The sequence below is a fragment of the Pleurodeles waltl genome, chromosome 1_1 (genome assembly GCF_031143425.1).
Source record: "Pleurodeles waltl isolate 20211129_DDA chromosome 1_1, aPleWal1.hap1.20221129, whole genome shotgun sequence".
NCBI lineage: Eukaryota > Metazoa > Chordata > Amphibia > Caudata > Salamandridae > Pleurodeles > Pleurodeles waltl.
In genome coordinates this window covers 188,154,162-188,171,177 of record NC_090436.1, presented here as the reverse complement: position 1 = coordinate 188,171,177, position 17,016 = coordinate 188,154,162, and the positions used below count along the sequence as shown (strand labels likewise).

Here is a 17,016-nt window from a genome sequence, read left to right as displayed (position 1 = left end):
AGACCTAATTAGGGACCCATTTCTTAAAGTCACAATAGTGCACCCTTGGTATATGTCTTTGAAACAGTGGCTTTCATGAATTCACAAGAACTTACAGAAGTGGATCAGGATATTGTACTCCTAGAAAGTATTTGTGAACTGTATTTTAGCACAAGCAAATATGCATGTTTTGATTTGCTCATGTGAAAATCAATTGAGCGTTTACAAGTTCACTTTCCCTCCAACCACTTTTTTCCAAACCCTGGAAGAACTTCTACTTCTGCCATTGTCAGGAGTACATTTCCAACCTTTCTCATTATTGTAAAAGATTAGAGAAGAGCCGGTGAAAACCCTTAAAACATGCAAGTTAGTAGGTTTGCAGACTCAAAGGCATTCCAGCTCTAGAACTATTGCTTAATGCTTCCTCCAGCCCCAGTATGTAGATCTGCGGAAAGGTGCAAAATAAGGAAATTGCTACAGTAGGAATTGAAATTGCAAGTATTCAAGACCTACTATAGTAGTACTCCTGGCATAATCTGATAGGCTATTATCAGAACTCTTACATAATGAGATTGCTACCATAATTTGTCACTGCACTGCATGGCACCAGAGGGACAAGTAGATTTAGTTATAGGACAAGTAGATTTAAGAAGCAACCTGTCTCATGGACAAGTAGATATTTTATTAAATTCCACACCCCAAACTAAATATTTTCTATACCAGATAAGGCATTATCGAAGGTAAGTAACTTGTCCTAGAGGTCTTTAGTAGAGAGTCTAGTAAAATGAGGTAACAGTGCGCTCTCTCTCTGCCCCCCTATAAACTCACTGTTTATTGTGCTGTTAGTTTTTATGATAACATTGCTCTTCTGATGGAACTGGAATCTAAATTTTGAGAAGGTGTATAGGTTTCTATGTTTATCCATTGTATGACACTGACTCTTTTCAGTCAAGATGTTACATTTGAACAGTGAATGCTAATTATAGTGTGTCAATCTCCTGACCAGACCTTTATGTGACCTTTGAATGTATCTATTGCAAGCATAGGAAAGATGTTATGTAGATTTGTAGTTACATGTTTTCTAAAATGTGTATTTCTTCCTCCTCTCTCCTACTAAAAATAAAAGAAGAAAACACATCTGATTTGTGTTGTGTGATCTCAAGTCTGGTCCAGGTGATGATGGATCCCTACTGCAGGACAAAACTTGGCTTTCAAAGTCTCATTCAAAAGGAGTGGGTCATAGGAGGCCATTGTTTTTTAGATCGGTGCAATCATCTACGCCAAAATGACAAAGATGAGGTAGGTTTTTTATTGTCTTGCAGACCACTAGTTATTTTAGTCATTCGAATTTAGGCTAATTTCATCACCGCTGCTTTATTAACTGTTTTGCTCTATCGCTTTCCCGGTCAGCAATGGATACACTATGTTATCCTACTTAACTTAAGGACTTACAGAATCATCTGACTAATGACCAGTTAATTGGAATGCTGTCTCCGCAGCATAGAATGATGTAATTCCAATTGTTGGACTTTCTTTAGCTCTACCCATAATACTGGTTGCTTGGATATAGTAGATACTTACACATTATAGACCCTGCAATAAACATTTGAGGTCAAGTTGACATCATCTGTTAGTCACTCCTTCCTTAGCAAAGGTTAGCGCTGGAGTTTATGGGATGGTAGCTGGAATATCTGAAGTTCTACCATTGGCAAGTGGTTTTATACTAGTATTATTTTGCTCTACGAGCTTGATTTCAGGTTTTTAGCTGATCTCAATGAATAGCCAGTGCCAGTGTTGTCACTTGACTAATATTATGAAATAGTTCCTTTTCATAGTGCACATGAGTAGCATGTTTGTTGTGTTTTCACCTTTCTAGAGGAGCTATACATATATTTGTCGTTATAAGTCTTTTTATTGATTTTTACTGGTATAAGAACATTGGCAAATGAGGTTATAAATGTATTTTTGATGTGGTCTAACTATACAGGTTTGAGCTTGTCGAGCCAAAGGGAAGAATGCGTTTTTAGCAGGTTCACCCGACAAAATAAGTTTTCATTGCTGGAATGATTAGAGTTTACATGAACTGTTTATGGTCATCAACAGAAATAGTAAATGTAAAATCATTTTCTTGTAGACAGTTCTTTATATTTTATTCCATGATAAATCCACATAGCCCTACTTTTGTAGGTCTTGTGAAGCCAACCTCATGTGTTAAATCCAGAGAGTTGACTATGGGTCTGCCCCTTTAAATTTATTGGCTTCCTTGTGTGAGCTCTCTTCAGGCACTTGGATCAGCCCAGAGGAGTGTTTTTTTCTCCTCGTTTACAGGGGCGCTATCAGGGATGGTATACTTTGTTACATGAGGGAACACGCAGTTGCGGAGTGGAGTGCATTGATCGAATGGGTGCTTTCAAGGTCTGTATAAGAGGGGTGTGCATCAAGGCTGCATGTGGTCTTCACAGAGAGCTTGCATGTGAGATCTGTGAAAATGCTCCTGCCAGTAACTACAACTTGTGCCCTAAGTTAGCTATAACTTCCGCCCCACCATGCACAGTTTTCTCATCAATAATTGCGTTGCTGTGATATTATCAATGATGTCATAGAAGATGTCATGGGCTATGTAATATGTGGGGTAATTAGCAGTGCATGGCAAGGTTGCGAATTATAGTTACCTTAGAGCGTGAGTTATAGTTACTTGAGGTAACTTTAGCTGGTGAATTTGAGTGGTGTTTAGAGTTTAAAATGTTACATTGTTACAGTGCATTTGACCCTACTATAACGTGACTTTAACCTTATGTGTTAAAATATGCAATATTAGTGTGTGTGTAAATATATATGTATACATACAGGGAGTGCAGAATTATTAGGCAAGTTGTATTTTTGAGGATTAATTTTATTATTGAACAACAACCATGTTCTCAATGAACCCAAAAAACTCATTAATATCAAAGCTGAATATTTTTGGAAGTAGTTTTTAGTTTGTTTTTAGTTTTAGCTATGTTAGGGGGATATCTGTGTGTGCAGGTGACTATTACTGTGCATAATTATTAGGCAACTTAACAAAAAAAAAATATATACCCATTTCAATTATTTATTATTACCATTGAAACCAATATAACATCTCAACATTCACAAATATACATTTCTGACATTCAAAAACAAAACAAAAAGAAATCAGTGACCAATATAGCCACCTTTCTTTGCAAGGACACTCAAAAGCCTGCCATCCATGGATTCTGTCAGTGTTTTGATCTGTTCACCATCAACATTGCGTGCAGCAGCAACCACAGCCTCCCAGACACTGTTCAGAGAGGTGTACTGTTTTCCCTCCTTGTAAATCTCACATTTGATGATGGACCACAGGTTCTCAATGGGGTTCAGATCAGGTGAACAAGTAGGCCATGTCATTAGATTTCCTTCTTTTATACCCTTTCTTGCCAGCCACGCTGTGGAGTACTTGGACGCATGTGATGGAGCATTGTCCTGCATGAAAATCATGTTTTTCTTGAAGGATGCAGACTTCTTCCTGTACCACTGCTTGAAGAAGGTGTCTTCCAGGAACTGGCAGTAGGACTGGGAGTTGAGCTTGACTCCATCCTCAACCCGAAAAGGCCCCACAAGCTCATCTTTGATGATACCAGCCCAAACCAGTACTCCACCTCCACCTTTCTGGCGTCTGAGTCGGACTGGAGCTCTCTGCCCTTTACCAATCCAGCCACGGGCCCATCCATCTGGCCCATCAAGACTCACTCTCATTTCATCAGTCCATAAAACCTTTGAAAAATCAGTCTTGAGATATTTATTGGCCCAGTCTTGACGTTTCAGCTTGTGTGTCTTGTTCAGTGGTGGTCGTCTTTCAGCCTTTCTTACCTTGGCCATGTCTCTGAGTATTGCACACCTTGTGCTTTTGGGCACTCCAGTGATGTTGCAGCTCTGAAATATGGCCAAGCTGGTGGCAAGTGGCATCGTGGCAGCTGCACGCTTGACTTTTCTCAGTTCATGGGCAGTTATTTTGCGCCTTGGTTTTTCCACACGCTTCTTGCGACCCTGTTGACTATTTTGAATGAAACGCTTGATTGTTCGATGATCACGCTTCAGAAGCTTTGCAATTTTAAGAGTGCTGCATCCCTCTGCAAGATATCTCACTATTTTTGACTTTTCGAAGCCTGTCAAGTCCTTCTTTTGACCCATTTTGCCAAAGGAAAGGAAGTTGCCTAATAATTATGCACACCTGATATAGGGTGTTGATGTCATTAGACCACACCCCTTCTCATTACAGAGATGCACATCACCTAATATGCTTAATTGGTAGTAGGCTTTCGAGCCTATACAGCTTGGAGTAAGACAACATGCATAAAGAGGATGATGTGGTCAAAATACTCATTTGCCTAATAATTCTGCACTCCCTGTATATAGGTTTCTATGTGCTGTAAATTATGGGTATTATTATTACCCATTTTTAATGATTCTTAATTTACAGACTTCATAAAGATAGCGATCAGGGTCAATCTTACTAGGACTTGAACTAGTGACCAGCCTATGGTTGTTTATTATGTGGAATGTCTTTAAGGCAGTGTTCTGAGTGCTGAACCTCTGAGCTTAGATGAGGAACCTCAGTCAGAGATTACAATAGTACTGGGCCCGAGGTTTTTAAAAAGGGACCCTGCAAATTGTGCGTACCAAATTAAACAAAATATAGGTATGCACAAGGAGCACTGATTTACACACACACACAAATAAATCAGCATGTGCCAAATACAAATATGTCCAAGACATTCTTAGTTACATATGCACCACTAGAAACAACGTGCCAAGAAGCTCTGGTAAGTCACATGCACTATAAGAACTGAAGTTCCAAGAAGCACTAATTTATATATATATGGCGAAATAACCTATGGGCCAGATCAGATGTATAAAGCTTTTTTGCATTCACAAATTGTTCTATTTGTCGAATCGGGCATTTTGCGAACACAGAAAAGTCATTTTTGTGTGTACCAAGCCCAAATTGTGATTCAGTAACCTGTAGTGAATCGGTATTTGGAAAGGGTGTGTTTAGGGCGTCCCTTCATAGTACTGATTCACATTGGTCTGTATGAATGTTTTGCGACTGGAATGCAATCTCAGAACATTCACATTTCACCTATAAATCAAAAGGAGGGAGAAAGAAGCTCTGCTGAAGGTTCACTCTGCTTTCTTTCCACTAACCAAAAGAAGTGAACCCTGCCGTCATTGAATTCCAGACCTTCTGAGATCTTTCCCAACAGAACCTCAACCACATATTCTACCCTCAATGGCAAATATCGCCACTGTGGGGTGCCTTCTTCTTCTTCTTCTTGTGGGACACCCCCGCGCCGCACGGCCACCAGCTGCTGTGTGTGCCCCCTCGCCTTGCCCCTGCCTCGCTGCCTGCCTCGCTGCCGGCTGACGCCGCTGGCGTCGGTTTTGCTTGTTTTGTCTAGCATTTGTGCTTGTTTGAACTGCATTTTCCTCCCGTGTTAGCAGCTTTTGCCTGACTTTTGTGCCTGTATTTTTTTCTAATCAGTTTCTTCATTTTCCTCCCGTGTTACCAGCGTTTGTCTGCCTTGGTGCCTGTATTTTTTCTAGTCAGTTTCAGCCCTTTGCGTTCTCCTGCCTGTCTGCCCACCTCCCTCCCCGCTTCCCGCCACCACCGCTGACCACGCCCCTTTTTCCTTTCTGTTCCCTCCCCGCTCCCGCCTCCCAGCTGCCCCGCCCACCCGCGCACTTCGCCTTATATGGCGACCGTGCGAACGCGCAGCGGTCACGCGCAGCGGGCGCACCGATGGTGCGCCGAAGGCGCGCCAAAGGTAAGCCCGTCTGCGCCCGTCCGCGACCGGATCGCGTCCAGCGCCAGGACCCCTGGCCAAAGAAGATCCAGACCGACCCGCCTGACGTACTCCGCCGCCACCCTCATCGCTCTCAACACCGGCCGACTCCCAGACTGCCACCAAGCCACACCACGACGCACCCACGGACCCTTCAGCTGCCACGCCTGCAAGTTCTCCCGCACCCAGACCAGACGCACACCAGCACCCGCCAAGTCGAACACCAGCAGCACCCACCTCAAGTGCATCCTGCTCAACACCCGCTCCGTCCACAGACACGCCATCGAACTCTGGAACCTCCTAGACGCCACCGCCCCGGACGTTGCCTTCCTCACGGAGACCTGGATGAACGCCTCTTCAGCTCCCGACATCGCCATCGCTATCCCAGAGGGCTACAAGATCGTCCGGAGGGACCGAAACGCCAACCAGATGGGAGGAGGCATCGCCATCATCCACAGAAACACCATCCGGATCACGACCAGCACCGACATCACCCTGACCAGCGCCGAACACCTGCACTTCCAGATCCACACCAACCCGAACACCACCCTCAGAGGCACCCTGATCTACCGACCCCCTGGTCCACGCACGCAATTCAGCGAGGACATCGCCGACTTCGTCAGCCCGCATGCCCTCCCCTCCGCTGACTACATCCTCTTGGGAGACCTCAACTACCATCTGGAGAACAACAACGACCACAACACCAGCACCCTGCTCGACAACCTCGCCAACCTGGGACTCAAGCAACTGGTGTCCACCCCCACCCACCTCGCCGGACACACACTCGACGCCGTCTTCTCATCCAGCACAGACATCCTCTTCAGCCACGCCACAGAGCTTCAATGGACGGACCACAGCTGCGTCCACTTCACCTTCAAGAGAACGACGACCCACCAACACCAGAAACAAGCCGCCCACAGAAGCTGGAACAAGATCACAGCAGACCAGCTCGCCACCTCCCTGAGCCAGCACCCTCCTGCCAGCTCAGCGAACCCCAGCCAGGCCGCCGACAACCTCACGAAGTGGATCAGCAACTGCGCGGACGAGCTCGCCCCGCTGAGGACCCCGCCTAGCAGACCCGGCAGCAAGAAGGCCCCATGGTTCACCGACGAACTCAAGTGCTCCAAGAAGAACCTCCGAGCCCTCGAGAAAGTCTGGAAAAGGGAACCAACACCGGACAACAGGACCTCCTACAAACTTGCCACCCGGAAACACCACCAGCTGATCCGCGCCGCCAAGAAAACAGCATTCAAGGACCGGTTGGACAACAACGCACACAACAGCAAGGAACTCTTCAACATCGTGAATGAGCTCTCCAACCCCAGCGCAGGAAACAACGAAATCACCCCATCACAAGACCTCTGCAACTCCCTCGCTTCATACTTCCACAACAAGATCGCGGACATACACAACAGCTTCAACAACCAACCAACGCACACCATGACCGAACAACCACCCCCCACCACCACCCTCCACGCCTGGACCCCGATCAGCACCGAAGACACCATCCGCACGATGAACTCCATCCACTCCGGATCACCGACCGACCCCTGCCCTCACCACGTCTTCAACAAGGCCGACGCTGTCATCGCACCCCACCTGCGAGACATCATCAACACATCCTTCGACACCACCATCTTCCCCGAGAGCTGGAAACACGCCGAACTCAGCGCTCTACTCAAGAAACCAACAGCGGACCCCACCGACCTCAAGAATCACCGCCCCATCTCGCTTCTCCCGTTTCCAGCCAAAGTCATCGAGAAGACCGTCAACAAGCAGATGGCCGCCTTCCTCGAGACGAACGGATCCCTCGACCCCTCACAGTCCGGCTTCCGAGCCAACCACAGCACCGAGACCGCCCTCATCGCCGCCACCGATGACATCCGAGCCCTGATGGACAATGGAGAAACAGCGGCCCTCATCCTCCTAGACCTCTCCGCGGCATTCGACACGGTCTGCCACCGCACCCTAGTACGGCGCCTCAGCAACATCGGAATCAAGGACAAGGCGCTGGAATGGATCATCTCCTTCCTCGACGGAAGAACACAGAGAGTCCGCCTACCACCGTACAAGTCAGAGGCCTCCGAAGTCATCTGCGGCGTCCCACAAGGATCATCTCTGAGCCCCACCCTCTTCAACGTCTACATGAGCCCCCTCGCGGCCATCGTACGCAAACACAACCTCAGCATAATCTCCTACGCCGACGACACCCAGCTGATCCTCTCCCTGACCAACGACCCCGCCGCCGCCAGAGCCAACCTGCACGAAGGGATGAAAGAGGTAGCCGAGTGGATGACGACCAGCCGCCTGAAACTGAACTCGGACAAGACGGAGGTTCTCATCCTGGGCTCTTCACCCTCCGCTTGGGACGACTCCTGGTGGCCTCCCGCCCTGGGCACCGCACCCAAACCGACAGACCATGCACGCAACCTGGGCTTCATCCTGGACTCCTCCCTCTCCATGACCAGGCAGGTCAACAACGTCTCCTCGGCGTGCTTCAACATCCTACGCACACTTCGGAAGATCTTCTGGTGGATCCCCACCGAGACCAGGAGGACCGTCACCCAGGCCCTCGTCACCAGCCGACTGGACTACGGTAACGCCCTCTACGCCGGTACCACCGCCAAGCTCCAGAAGAGACTCCAGCGGATCCAGAACGCCTCAGCCAGACTCATCCTCGACATCCCACGATCCAGCCACATCTCCGGACATCTGAGAGACCTGCACTGGCTCCCCGTCAACAAGAGAATCACCTTCCGCCTCCTCACCCACGCACACAAAGCCCTACACGACCAAGGCCCGAGCTACCTCAACAGCCGAGTCAACTTCTACGCTCCCACGCGCCACCTCCGACCAGCCAACCACGCCCTCGCCGCCGTCCCCCGCATCCGAAGAGCGACTACAGGAGGAAGGTCCTTCTCCTACCTGGCCGCCAAGAACTGGAACTCCCTCCCGACCGACCTGCGCCTGACCCAAGACCACCTCTCCTTCAGGAAGAAGCTGAAGACCTGGCTATTCGAGCAGTAGCGGCACCCCCCCCCCCCCCCCAGCGCCTTGAGACCCTACGGGTATGTAGCGCGCTTTATAAGTGTCATTGATTGATTGATTGATTGATTGATTCTTCGGTAGCTTCATCATCGGGTCTTCGTTCACTTGAGTATCCTGTTCTTCAAGAGAACCTCTCCTCCTGCCTGTTGGGTCTGAGTGGGAACAGAAAGGGACAAAAAGTGGATTAAAATTACCTTCTATCCTGTATAATCATTTATTAGTGCCCATAAAAATGATAGAGGTAAGATTGAAAACAAGTGATGTTGTGAGGATCAGCAATGAATCCTACACATCCAAAAATTTGGCTTGACATGTTTCAGCCCAACACGGCCACAGGGGGCCATGGCTTTCATCAGGATCTACTACAAAACTGATTACATGTAACTTTCAAGTAATCACCAACTGAAATTATGACTCATAGTGCTGCTTCTCTATTTTCATCAAAAAGGAAGCACCTCTACTTTAGAGGAGCGCGTTGGTGGTCTCAGAGCCATCCACATCGCCATCTGCATCACCCATCGAGGTTCCCTTTCAGTGGTCTCAATGGTGTTCCACACACTGGAACCATGAGCTCAAACACAGCTTATATCAAGCTAAGGACCCCTTCTCTCATACTTTTACTGTTTTATTCCCTACAGTAGGGGTTGGATTTTTCTTAGAAAGTAGCTTTTACAAAGGTGACCTGCAAATCCTGTGTGGTCTAAGTGGGCAACTAAGTATTTTGAATTTTTTTTTATGTCTGGGGCTGTATCTTCACTTTTACCCAAACTAACAGCTTCACTTAAGCTTGATTGAGACTGATAGGAGATGGATTTGAGAAAACCTCTGTAAATGGTAAGAGAATTTGCTGAAATGAACACTATATTAACTCTCATAAATACTAAACCATTTAACCAACAAACAATTTTCATAGCTTACATCATATTATTACTGGTTGTTGATAGTCAAGACTTAATATGACTTCAGAAGGCCTGATCTCGTGGAACCTCCACAGTGTTGTTAATGTCTGTGTGTTTTTTCTTGTTTGTGTGATTGCCTTTTTTGATATGTTTATTCAATGTAAAAATATGGGTGAGCTTTTCGTTAGTACCATTCTAAAATGCAACTTGCAAAGGTTTGTGCTGAAAATGTTTTTCCTCTTCTGCTTTTCATTTAGGTCCCTGTATTTCTCCTTTTCCTGGACTGTGTTTGGCAGTTGGTACAACAGTATCCAATAGCATTCGAATTTACGGAGACGTATTTAACAGTTTTATCTGACAGTGTCTACATCCCCATCTTTAGCACTTTCTTCTTCAATTCGCCTTTTCAGAAAGATACACACCACCTGGTAAGTTTTGTAATATTTCATCAAAGCATTAGCTCGTGTCTAACTTGGAAGCCACACACCAGTTTCTTTAATGCTTTACTATTCATAATCAGTTGCTTGGCATAGAGAGCACTTGTCTGTGTCCTTCAGCTAGCTAATTTTTTTTGTGTAATTCTCTACTCTTGTGTATTTAACACGATTTTTATTTTTACTTTACGTAATGAAAGTTTATTTTCTAATATGATTTTTTGTTTGGCATTTAAGACATGCATGGATCTTTCCCACTTCACCCAATATTTCTGTTAGGACGGCAAAGTCCACGGCATGGTGATGGATGTGTACCGGCTGCACGACATTTTTGGTCATGAGCAGACATGGATCATACGTTTGCGCAGTGACTTACGCCTGTCCCCTGGTAATGCGGTATTCTTAGACTGGAAGGGACGCCCAAAGCTCTACCCTCAAAGGGATAGAGGGCCACTGCTCTTTACTGAAGTTAAGTGACACGAGCACAGTAGTGGCCGTTTACCCATTTTGTGTTTCATTGTGTTCATTAGTGAGAACAGGCCTTCTTACGTGTCACAGGAGTAGTGCCTACTGGACGTACCATATACATTTATGTGGCTGTGTACTTAACTCACCCTTGGCCTGTATGGATTGTGGCTCATGCTGGACAGCGTGTGATACCTGCATGCTGGGATTCCAGTGGGAATCCTGTAGGTTCCATTTTGGAAACACATGGCCTGGAAGGCTACAAGAGATGAGGACTGCAAACCCCAGACAGGAAATGTGTATTGCCTATTATTTCTGAGCGCTGGGGCAGGAGCACATTCTGAAGGAAGGGGAGTAGATCATCATGTGTGTACATCAAATGTCTCTTTGATTACAGGAATAGTTACTGTTCTTAAGGGGCAAGGGCTCATTGTCGGGGAGAAGATGAGACTAATGAGATTGGCACTGGGGATCAGGGAATCTTGATGAAGAGGAAGGCTTAGGCATTTGAACCTATGAGGCATATTTCAGTGAAGGTTGACAGCCAGGCGTGAACCTCGGTTACTCCCTTGGCCTATGTTGTGGGTCAGTCAGAATTGGAGCCTCTCCAGATGTGGCAGACACTCATTAAACCCTAATTTCAAAGGCTAAGGCACTAAATCACATTTACATCTGGATTCGGACTCTAGTGGTGGAAGCATGAGCCCCACACTTTGTTTTAACCTCTTCCTTTAACGGGAGAGAAGCTCCCGATTTCAGGCTGCTGGAACCAGGGCTAGTCTCTCTTCTGGGTGAGGGGCCATTACTTGGGAAGTCAAGACCGTTTGCCTTGAGCCTGGAGCACCAGTCTTCGGCCTGCATGCCAAGACCAGTGGATCCTGTGAGAAGGAGGAAGAGAGCTACTGAAAAGTGCAAAACCCAGCTGGGATCCTGCCAAAGTGCAAGATACCCAGTCCATAATGTTGGGTAAGACTGTTGTAGGCCATCAGGCCTGTCTGGGATTTGAACAAACTTAGTGCATCTTTAGCTCTGAAGGCCGGACTTATACTTTGTCACTGGGGACTAGCGCAGGCCACATCTGAATATCTTTTTCATAATGAAATGGTCAATAACAAGACTTTCTAGAAAGAGATGGATGGACTCTGGGATATACCGCCAAAGGCGATGCTAACACTCCGACCTACGACTGTGGATATTATTTACTGTATTGCTTTTATGCGTTGTCTGCTTATATTATAATATTACTTTTTTCATAAAAGCAATGATTTGACTGGTCAATCACCTTATTGCAGTTACTGTTTGTACCCTGAGTCTTGCAGAAAGTGGTAGTGCTTGGCTCAGTTACTTGGGGCCCATGGTAGGTCGGGCCTGGGAACATCAGGGGCCATATTACTGAAGTGCCCCAGGGACGCAACCACTCCATTTTTCACATGAATGCGCTGACCTCAGGGCAGCACATTCATGCTAATACATCGCATTTTCCTGGTTTGCGCTGTATCCATAATACAGCCCCCTGGAGTGAAAGGCCTCAACCCCCACGGTTAGTCCTAGTAGCTCCTGCTTGCCCAGTGGCCCTCTGAAAGAGGTTTTGACAGTTTAAAACTCTGTTTTTCAGGTGAATGATGTTTAGCCTGCTAAGTATCCGCCACAACCATTCTAATACATAGCATAGCCTTGCATACATTTATACTAATTGTTAATTATATACTAATGAACTGGGCGGGAGCTTTCAGAAGGTTTTGACAACCTAAAATATGCATGCATTCTTTTTAAGGTAAATCAACTTTATTAAAATAAAACTACATATGGGTCACATAATAACAATCTGTCACAATGATAATGATATAATTTGAAAGGAATTGTAAAAGCTGTTTAACATTTTAAAAGTATAAAATGGGGGAGAAATAATGAAAACGGAACAAGACCAGTTACAATAAGAAAGATACATTGGATCTTAAAAAGCCACAAAGTAAAAAGTAACATTCAATAAAGCATAAAGTTAAGCTAAATTTAAATTCACTCAAGAACAGAGAAAATAAAGAATTCATGGTGGCTTAAACATTTCAGATAATATACAATTAGTAGAATTACAAGCAACAGCATTAAGATAATCAGTCAAAGGTAACCAATACAGATCTCTATTTATAGAGGGGCTGCATAAAGAGGTAAAAGCAATATCTAGTTTATGGTAGTGGCAAACATTATTCCACCAAGCCTTATAGGAAATGTTGGATGGATTTTTCTAATTAAGAGTAATTTGCTGAATGGCTTAAGCTAACATGAGATCCAACAACTTTCAATTATCATCATCTGAAACAATGTCAGCAGAGAGGCTACCTAGAAAAAGCACTGAGGGAGATAATTGGGATCGCAAATGAAAAATGGAGGTAAGCTAACACCAAACTTTTCTCCAAAAAGAGACATTGGGGGGACATTTAAAAAGGATATGCGTAAGATCTCCCTTTGGGCTATCGCAGGACCAGCAGTTTGAAGTAGAGGATACAGAAAATTTTGCTATAGTAGAAGGGGTAAAATAAAGTCTGTGATAAATAAAGAAAAGTGACTGTGTGGTAGAAGCTGATCTAGATATTTTATAAGATCGATGCCACACCTTATTCCAAAAGGAAACAGTCTAGGTACATCCCAAATCCAATTCCCATTGAGACTCAATTTTAGATTTAGGACTTGTCAAAACAGGAGACTGAAAAAGTTTATAAATATTTGATACCTTAGGATACGAGGTAAGAAAGGAGAACAAAGAAAAGGGTAATTTTGAAGAAGAAGAAGGGGAAGACAAGGAAAAAAGTACATCAAGAATAATATTAATGAGAAGAAGATATTTAGGCATAAATGAATTGGGACAATGAAGTAGAAGTTGGAGTTGTGAAAAAGAAAGTGGAGTATTATTGGAGAATAAATCCTTGACCCACGCTATATTTCTTTGTCTCCAGGATTTCCAAAATAAAGTTTTTTTTTATTAATAGTGATGAGACTATTATGCCAAATGGGGGAATTCAGAAAAGAGGAATAAGTGACTGATGGAGGTAAGTAGTAAGAACGCAGAAGAGCACAAGTATGTTTAAGAAGCGGGGAGGAGATAAGCGAAATATAATAAGAAAGGGATACCACCTCACTAGGGGAAAAAGGCAAAAGAAAAGAACATTCAATATCCAACCATAAGGGAGTAAACATAGAGCCTGACAGGGAGATCCATCTAGAAGCTTGACGCAAACAAAATGATTTGTGATACAATCTGAAATCAGGAAAATTGGCTCCTCCCTCCTGTTTAGAATGACAAAGATGACTAAGGGAAATTCTAGATTTCTTATTGTTCCAGAGGAATTTAGACAATCTGGAGTCCAATTGTGTGAAAAAAAAAGTAACAGGTAGAGGAAGCGGAGTCATGGATAGGATATATAGAATGTTAGGAGAAATCATCATTTTAATAGTCAAGACGACCCCGCCAAGATAAAAATAAGTGATTCCATGCCAAAATCGATCTATCAACATTCTCTAAAGCATCTGAGATATTTACTTCAATGGATTTTTTAATGGATGAGGTGAACCAAATACCTAAATATTTAATCTTGGAAGAATTCCAGTGAAAACCAGTAATATCAAACGATGATCTAAAACAAAATCGTGTTAGAGGAAGGATTTCAGTTTTATCCGAATTTATCTTACAACCTGAAATCAAAGAAAAGTCTTCAATCTCCCGAAGTAGAAATGGAATCGAGAGTTCAGGGTTTGAGATATATAAAAGTATATCATCTGCCTATGCCGTTAATTATAAGTGTTTCCCGCAATACTGGAAACCCTCAATTTTAATGTTATTTCTAATACAGTATAGAAAGGGCTCTAGAGCTAGAATAAATAGGAGTGGAGAGAGCGACACCCTTGACGTACACCTCGGCGTAATACAAAATATCTGGACAGTTTCCCATTTACCAATATCAATGCCATTGGGGATTGATCAAGCAAAGAGATAAATGAAATTAAATGAGGCCCTAAACCATGCCAGGCTAAAGTTTTTAATAGAAAAGACCAGTCTAACCGGTCAAACGCTGTCTCAGTATCTATGGAAATTGCCGCTAAAGAGTACGAAAGAGCTGGAGCTTTGCTGAGTACATTGAAGAATGTTCTAGAGTTGTCAGAAGCAAGTCTACCTTTGACAGAACCCGTTTGTTCCTTACTTATCAGCGCAGGTAAAAGGGTATCAAGACGTAGGGCTAATAATTTAGCAAAGATTTTATAATCTGTATTAAGAGATATTGGTCTATAATTTTTACAGAAAGTATGATCCTTACCGTCCTTGGGAATTAAGCAAATCGAAGCTTCCTTAATTGTTCCCCCTGTACAACCAGAACCCAGGAAGAATTGAAAAAGCTGAAAAAGTTTGGGAAGTAAAATTCCAGAAAAATGTAGAAAAAAATCCACTGTAAACCCATCCGGACCAGGAGTTTTACCTTTTTTTTTTTTTTTTGAGATTGAAGGGCTTTAAATATTTCTAATGAAGTAATATCTACTTCAAGTGAAGTAGCATCAACAAGCGTCTTATTAGAGTTTGGAATATTCTTTAAATAGTCATCAATCTGTAAGGGGGTCGGGACTGACTCAGGAGTACAAAGTGTCTGGTAATAATTAACAAATTCAGCTCAAATATCTTCATCCTTAAAAAGGGACTCACCAGTATCTGTAACTATAGACTCCACATTATGGTGTTGATTTCGTACTTTTAAATAATTAGCCAGAAGTTTCCCCGCTCTATTTCGACCTCCATAATAACGGGCACTACTACGTAGAAGTAAAGAGGAGACATTATCCGTTGAGATTTTGTTAAATTGCAATTTTGCATGAATCAATTCTTGTAGATTAAAATTAGAGGAGGAAGAATAATATTGATGCTCTAACCGTTTAATTTTGAGAAGCAGAGCTTGAGTCTGGGCATTGAAAGTTTTCTTTTTATTAGAGACAAAATTTATTATATGACCACGAGCCGTAGCCTTAAATGAGACCAATAACAATTGTGGAGAAATGTGAAAATCTTCATTAAATCTGAACAATTCCTCCGCAAAGGCAACAAAGGAAGTGGACAATTTAAAATCAAGCAACAAAGAATTATTAGATCGCCACCTATTGGATTTGGGATGCACCGGGAGCAAGTCAAAATCTGTGATGACTGGAGCATGATCAGATATTACCATAGGTTCAATGGAGGAGTTAATAAGATTTTGGGATAATGATTTAGAAACAAAAATATGGTCAAGTCTAGATAAGGAGCCATGTCGTGGAGAATAAAACGAAAAATCCCTACTATCAGGATTACAGGTTCTCCATGAATCAATTAAATTACATTGTGAGAAAAATTCCTTAAATTGTTTAGGCATTTTATGGGGAGAAAATTTAATTACAGATTGCCTATCTATAAAGGGATCAATAATTTGAGTGCAATCCCCTCCCAAGAAGAAAACAATAATCATTATAATGCAAACATTGTTTAGTAATATTAGGCCAAAAAAGATAATCGGAATTATTAGGACCATAAATATTACCAGTAGTCATTGTAATCCCAATAATACTTAGCCTCACAAAGAGCCCTCAACCCGAGTCTTGCGAAATAACCTTAACTGATAATTTTTATGGCAGAGCACAATTACACAATTTTTCTTTGTAGATGAAGGAGAAGTAAAAACATTGCCCACCCAACCTTTTTTAAGTTTCAGAGCTTCAAAATCCGTCAAATGGGTCTCCTGTAAAAGAACCAAGTCTGGATTATATTTAGCTAAGTGGGATAAAATTCTCTGCCTTTTAATTGGGTTAATAAATCCTTTGACATTCCAAGAAATAACTCTGAATTTTTACGTCACATAACCAGGTATATACACAAAAGGTCTTGTACCATAAATAACTGAAAGTACATATAAGGGAAAAGAAAACAAGAAAAACAAAGAGAGAGAACAGTAAAAGGAAAACAGCAAGAAAAAGGATGGAAAATATTCAAGAAAAAATGAAGAGACAGTAGATGTCAAATAAAGACGACTGCAAAAACATACCTGAGATGAATGAACAATAGGGGAGGGATGATGACAGCACAGACTGAAGACGGCACAGCAAGGGAGCTGAACGCATCAACGGACAAAAATTACGAGCAAAAATAATGATTATAGAACACCAGGAACCTGTGAAAAGAAAACAATACATTAACAAAGAGGGCCTGTAGTCACGTCAAAATAGTATAATGTATAAACTGCATATGAAGGACCATCAACTATATCGTAATAGTAATGAACAAGGGCATAATAAATTAAGAAACGTATATAGTCAACGTGTAGAAGGACCAGCTGTTAA

The 17,016-nt window shown here is 43.3% G+C and overlaps 1 protein-coding gene across 2 annotated transcripts in view; it reads left to right on the top strand.

Moving 5' to 3' along the window:
- Positions 1 to 17,016, top strand: part of MTMR12 (myotubularin related protein 12) — a 598,822-nt gene that overhangs the window by 542,188 nt on the left and 39,618 nt on the right. The window contains exons 13-14 of one of the 2 annotated variants that reach the window (XM_069220461.1): positions 1,106 to 1,278; positions 10,027 to 10,197. In XM_069220461.1, the coding sequence (XP_069076562.1) occupies positions 1,106 to 1,278; positions 10,027 to 10,197 (344 nt within the window). The remainder of the gene's footprint in view (positions 1 to 1,105; positions 1,279 to 10,026; positions 10,198 to 17,016) is intronic. The other variant, XM_069220466.1, reaches the window with a different exon arrangement.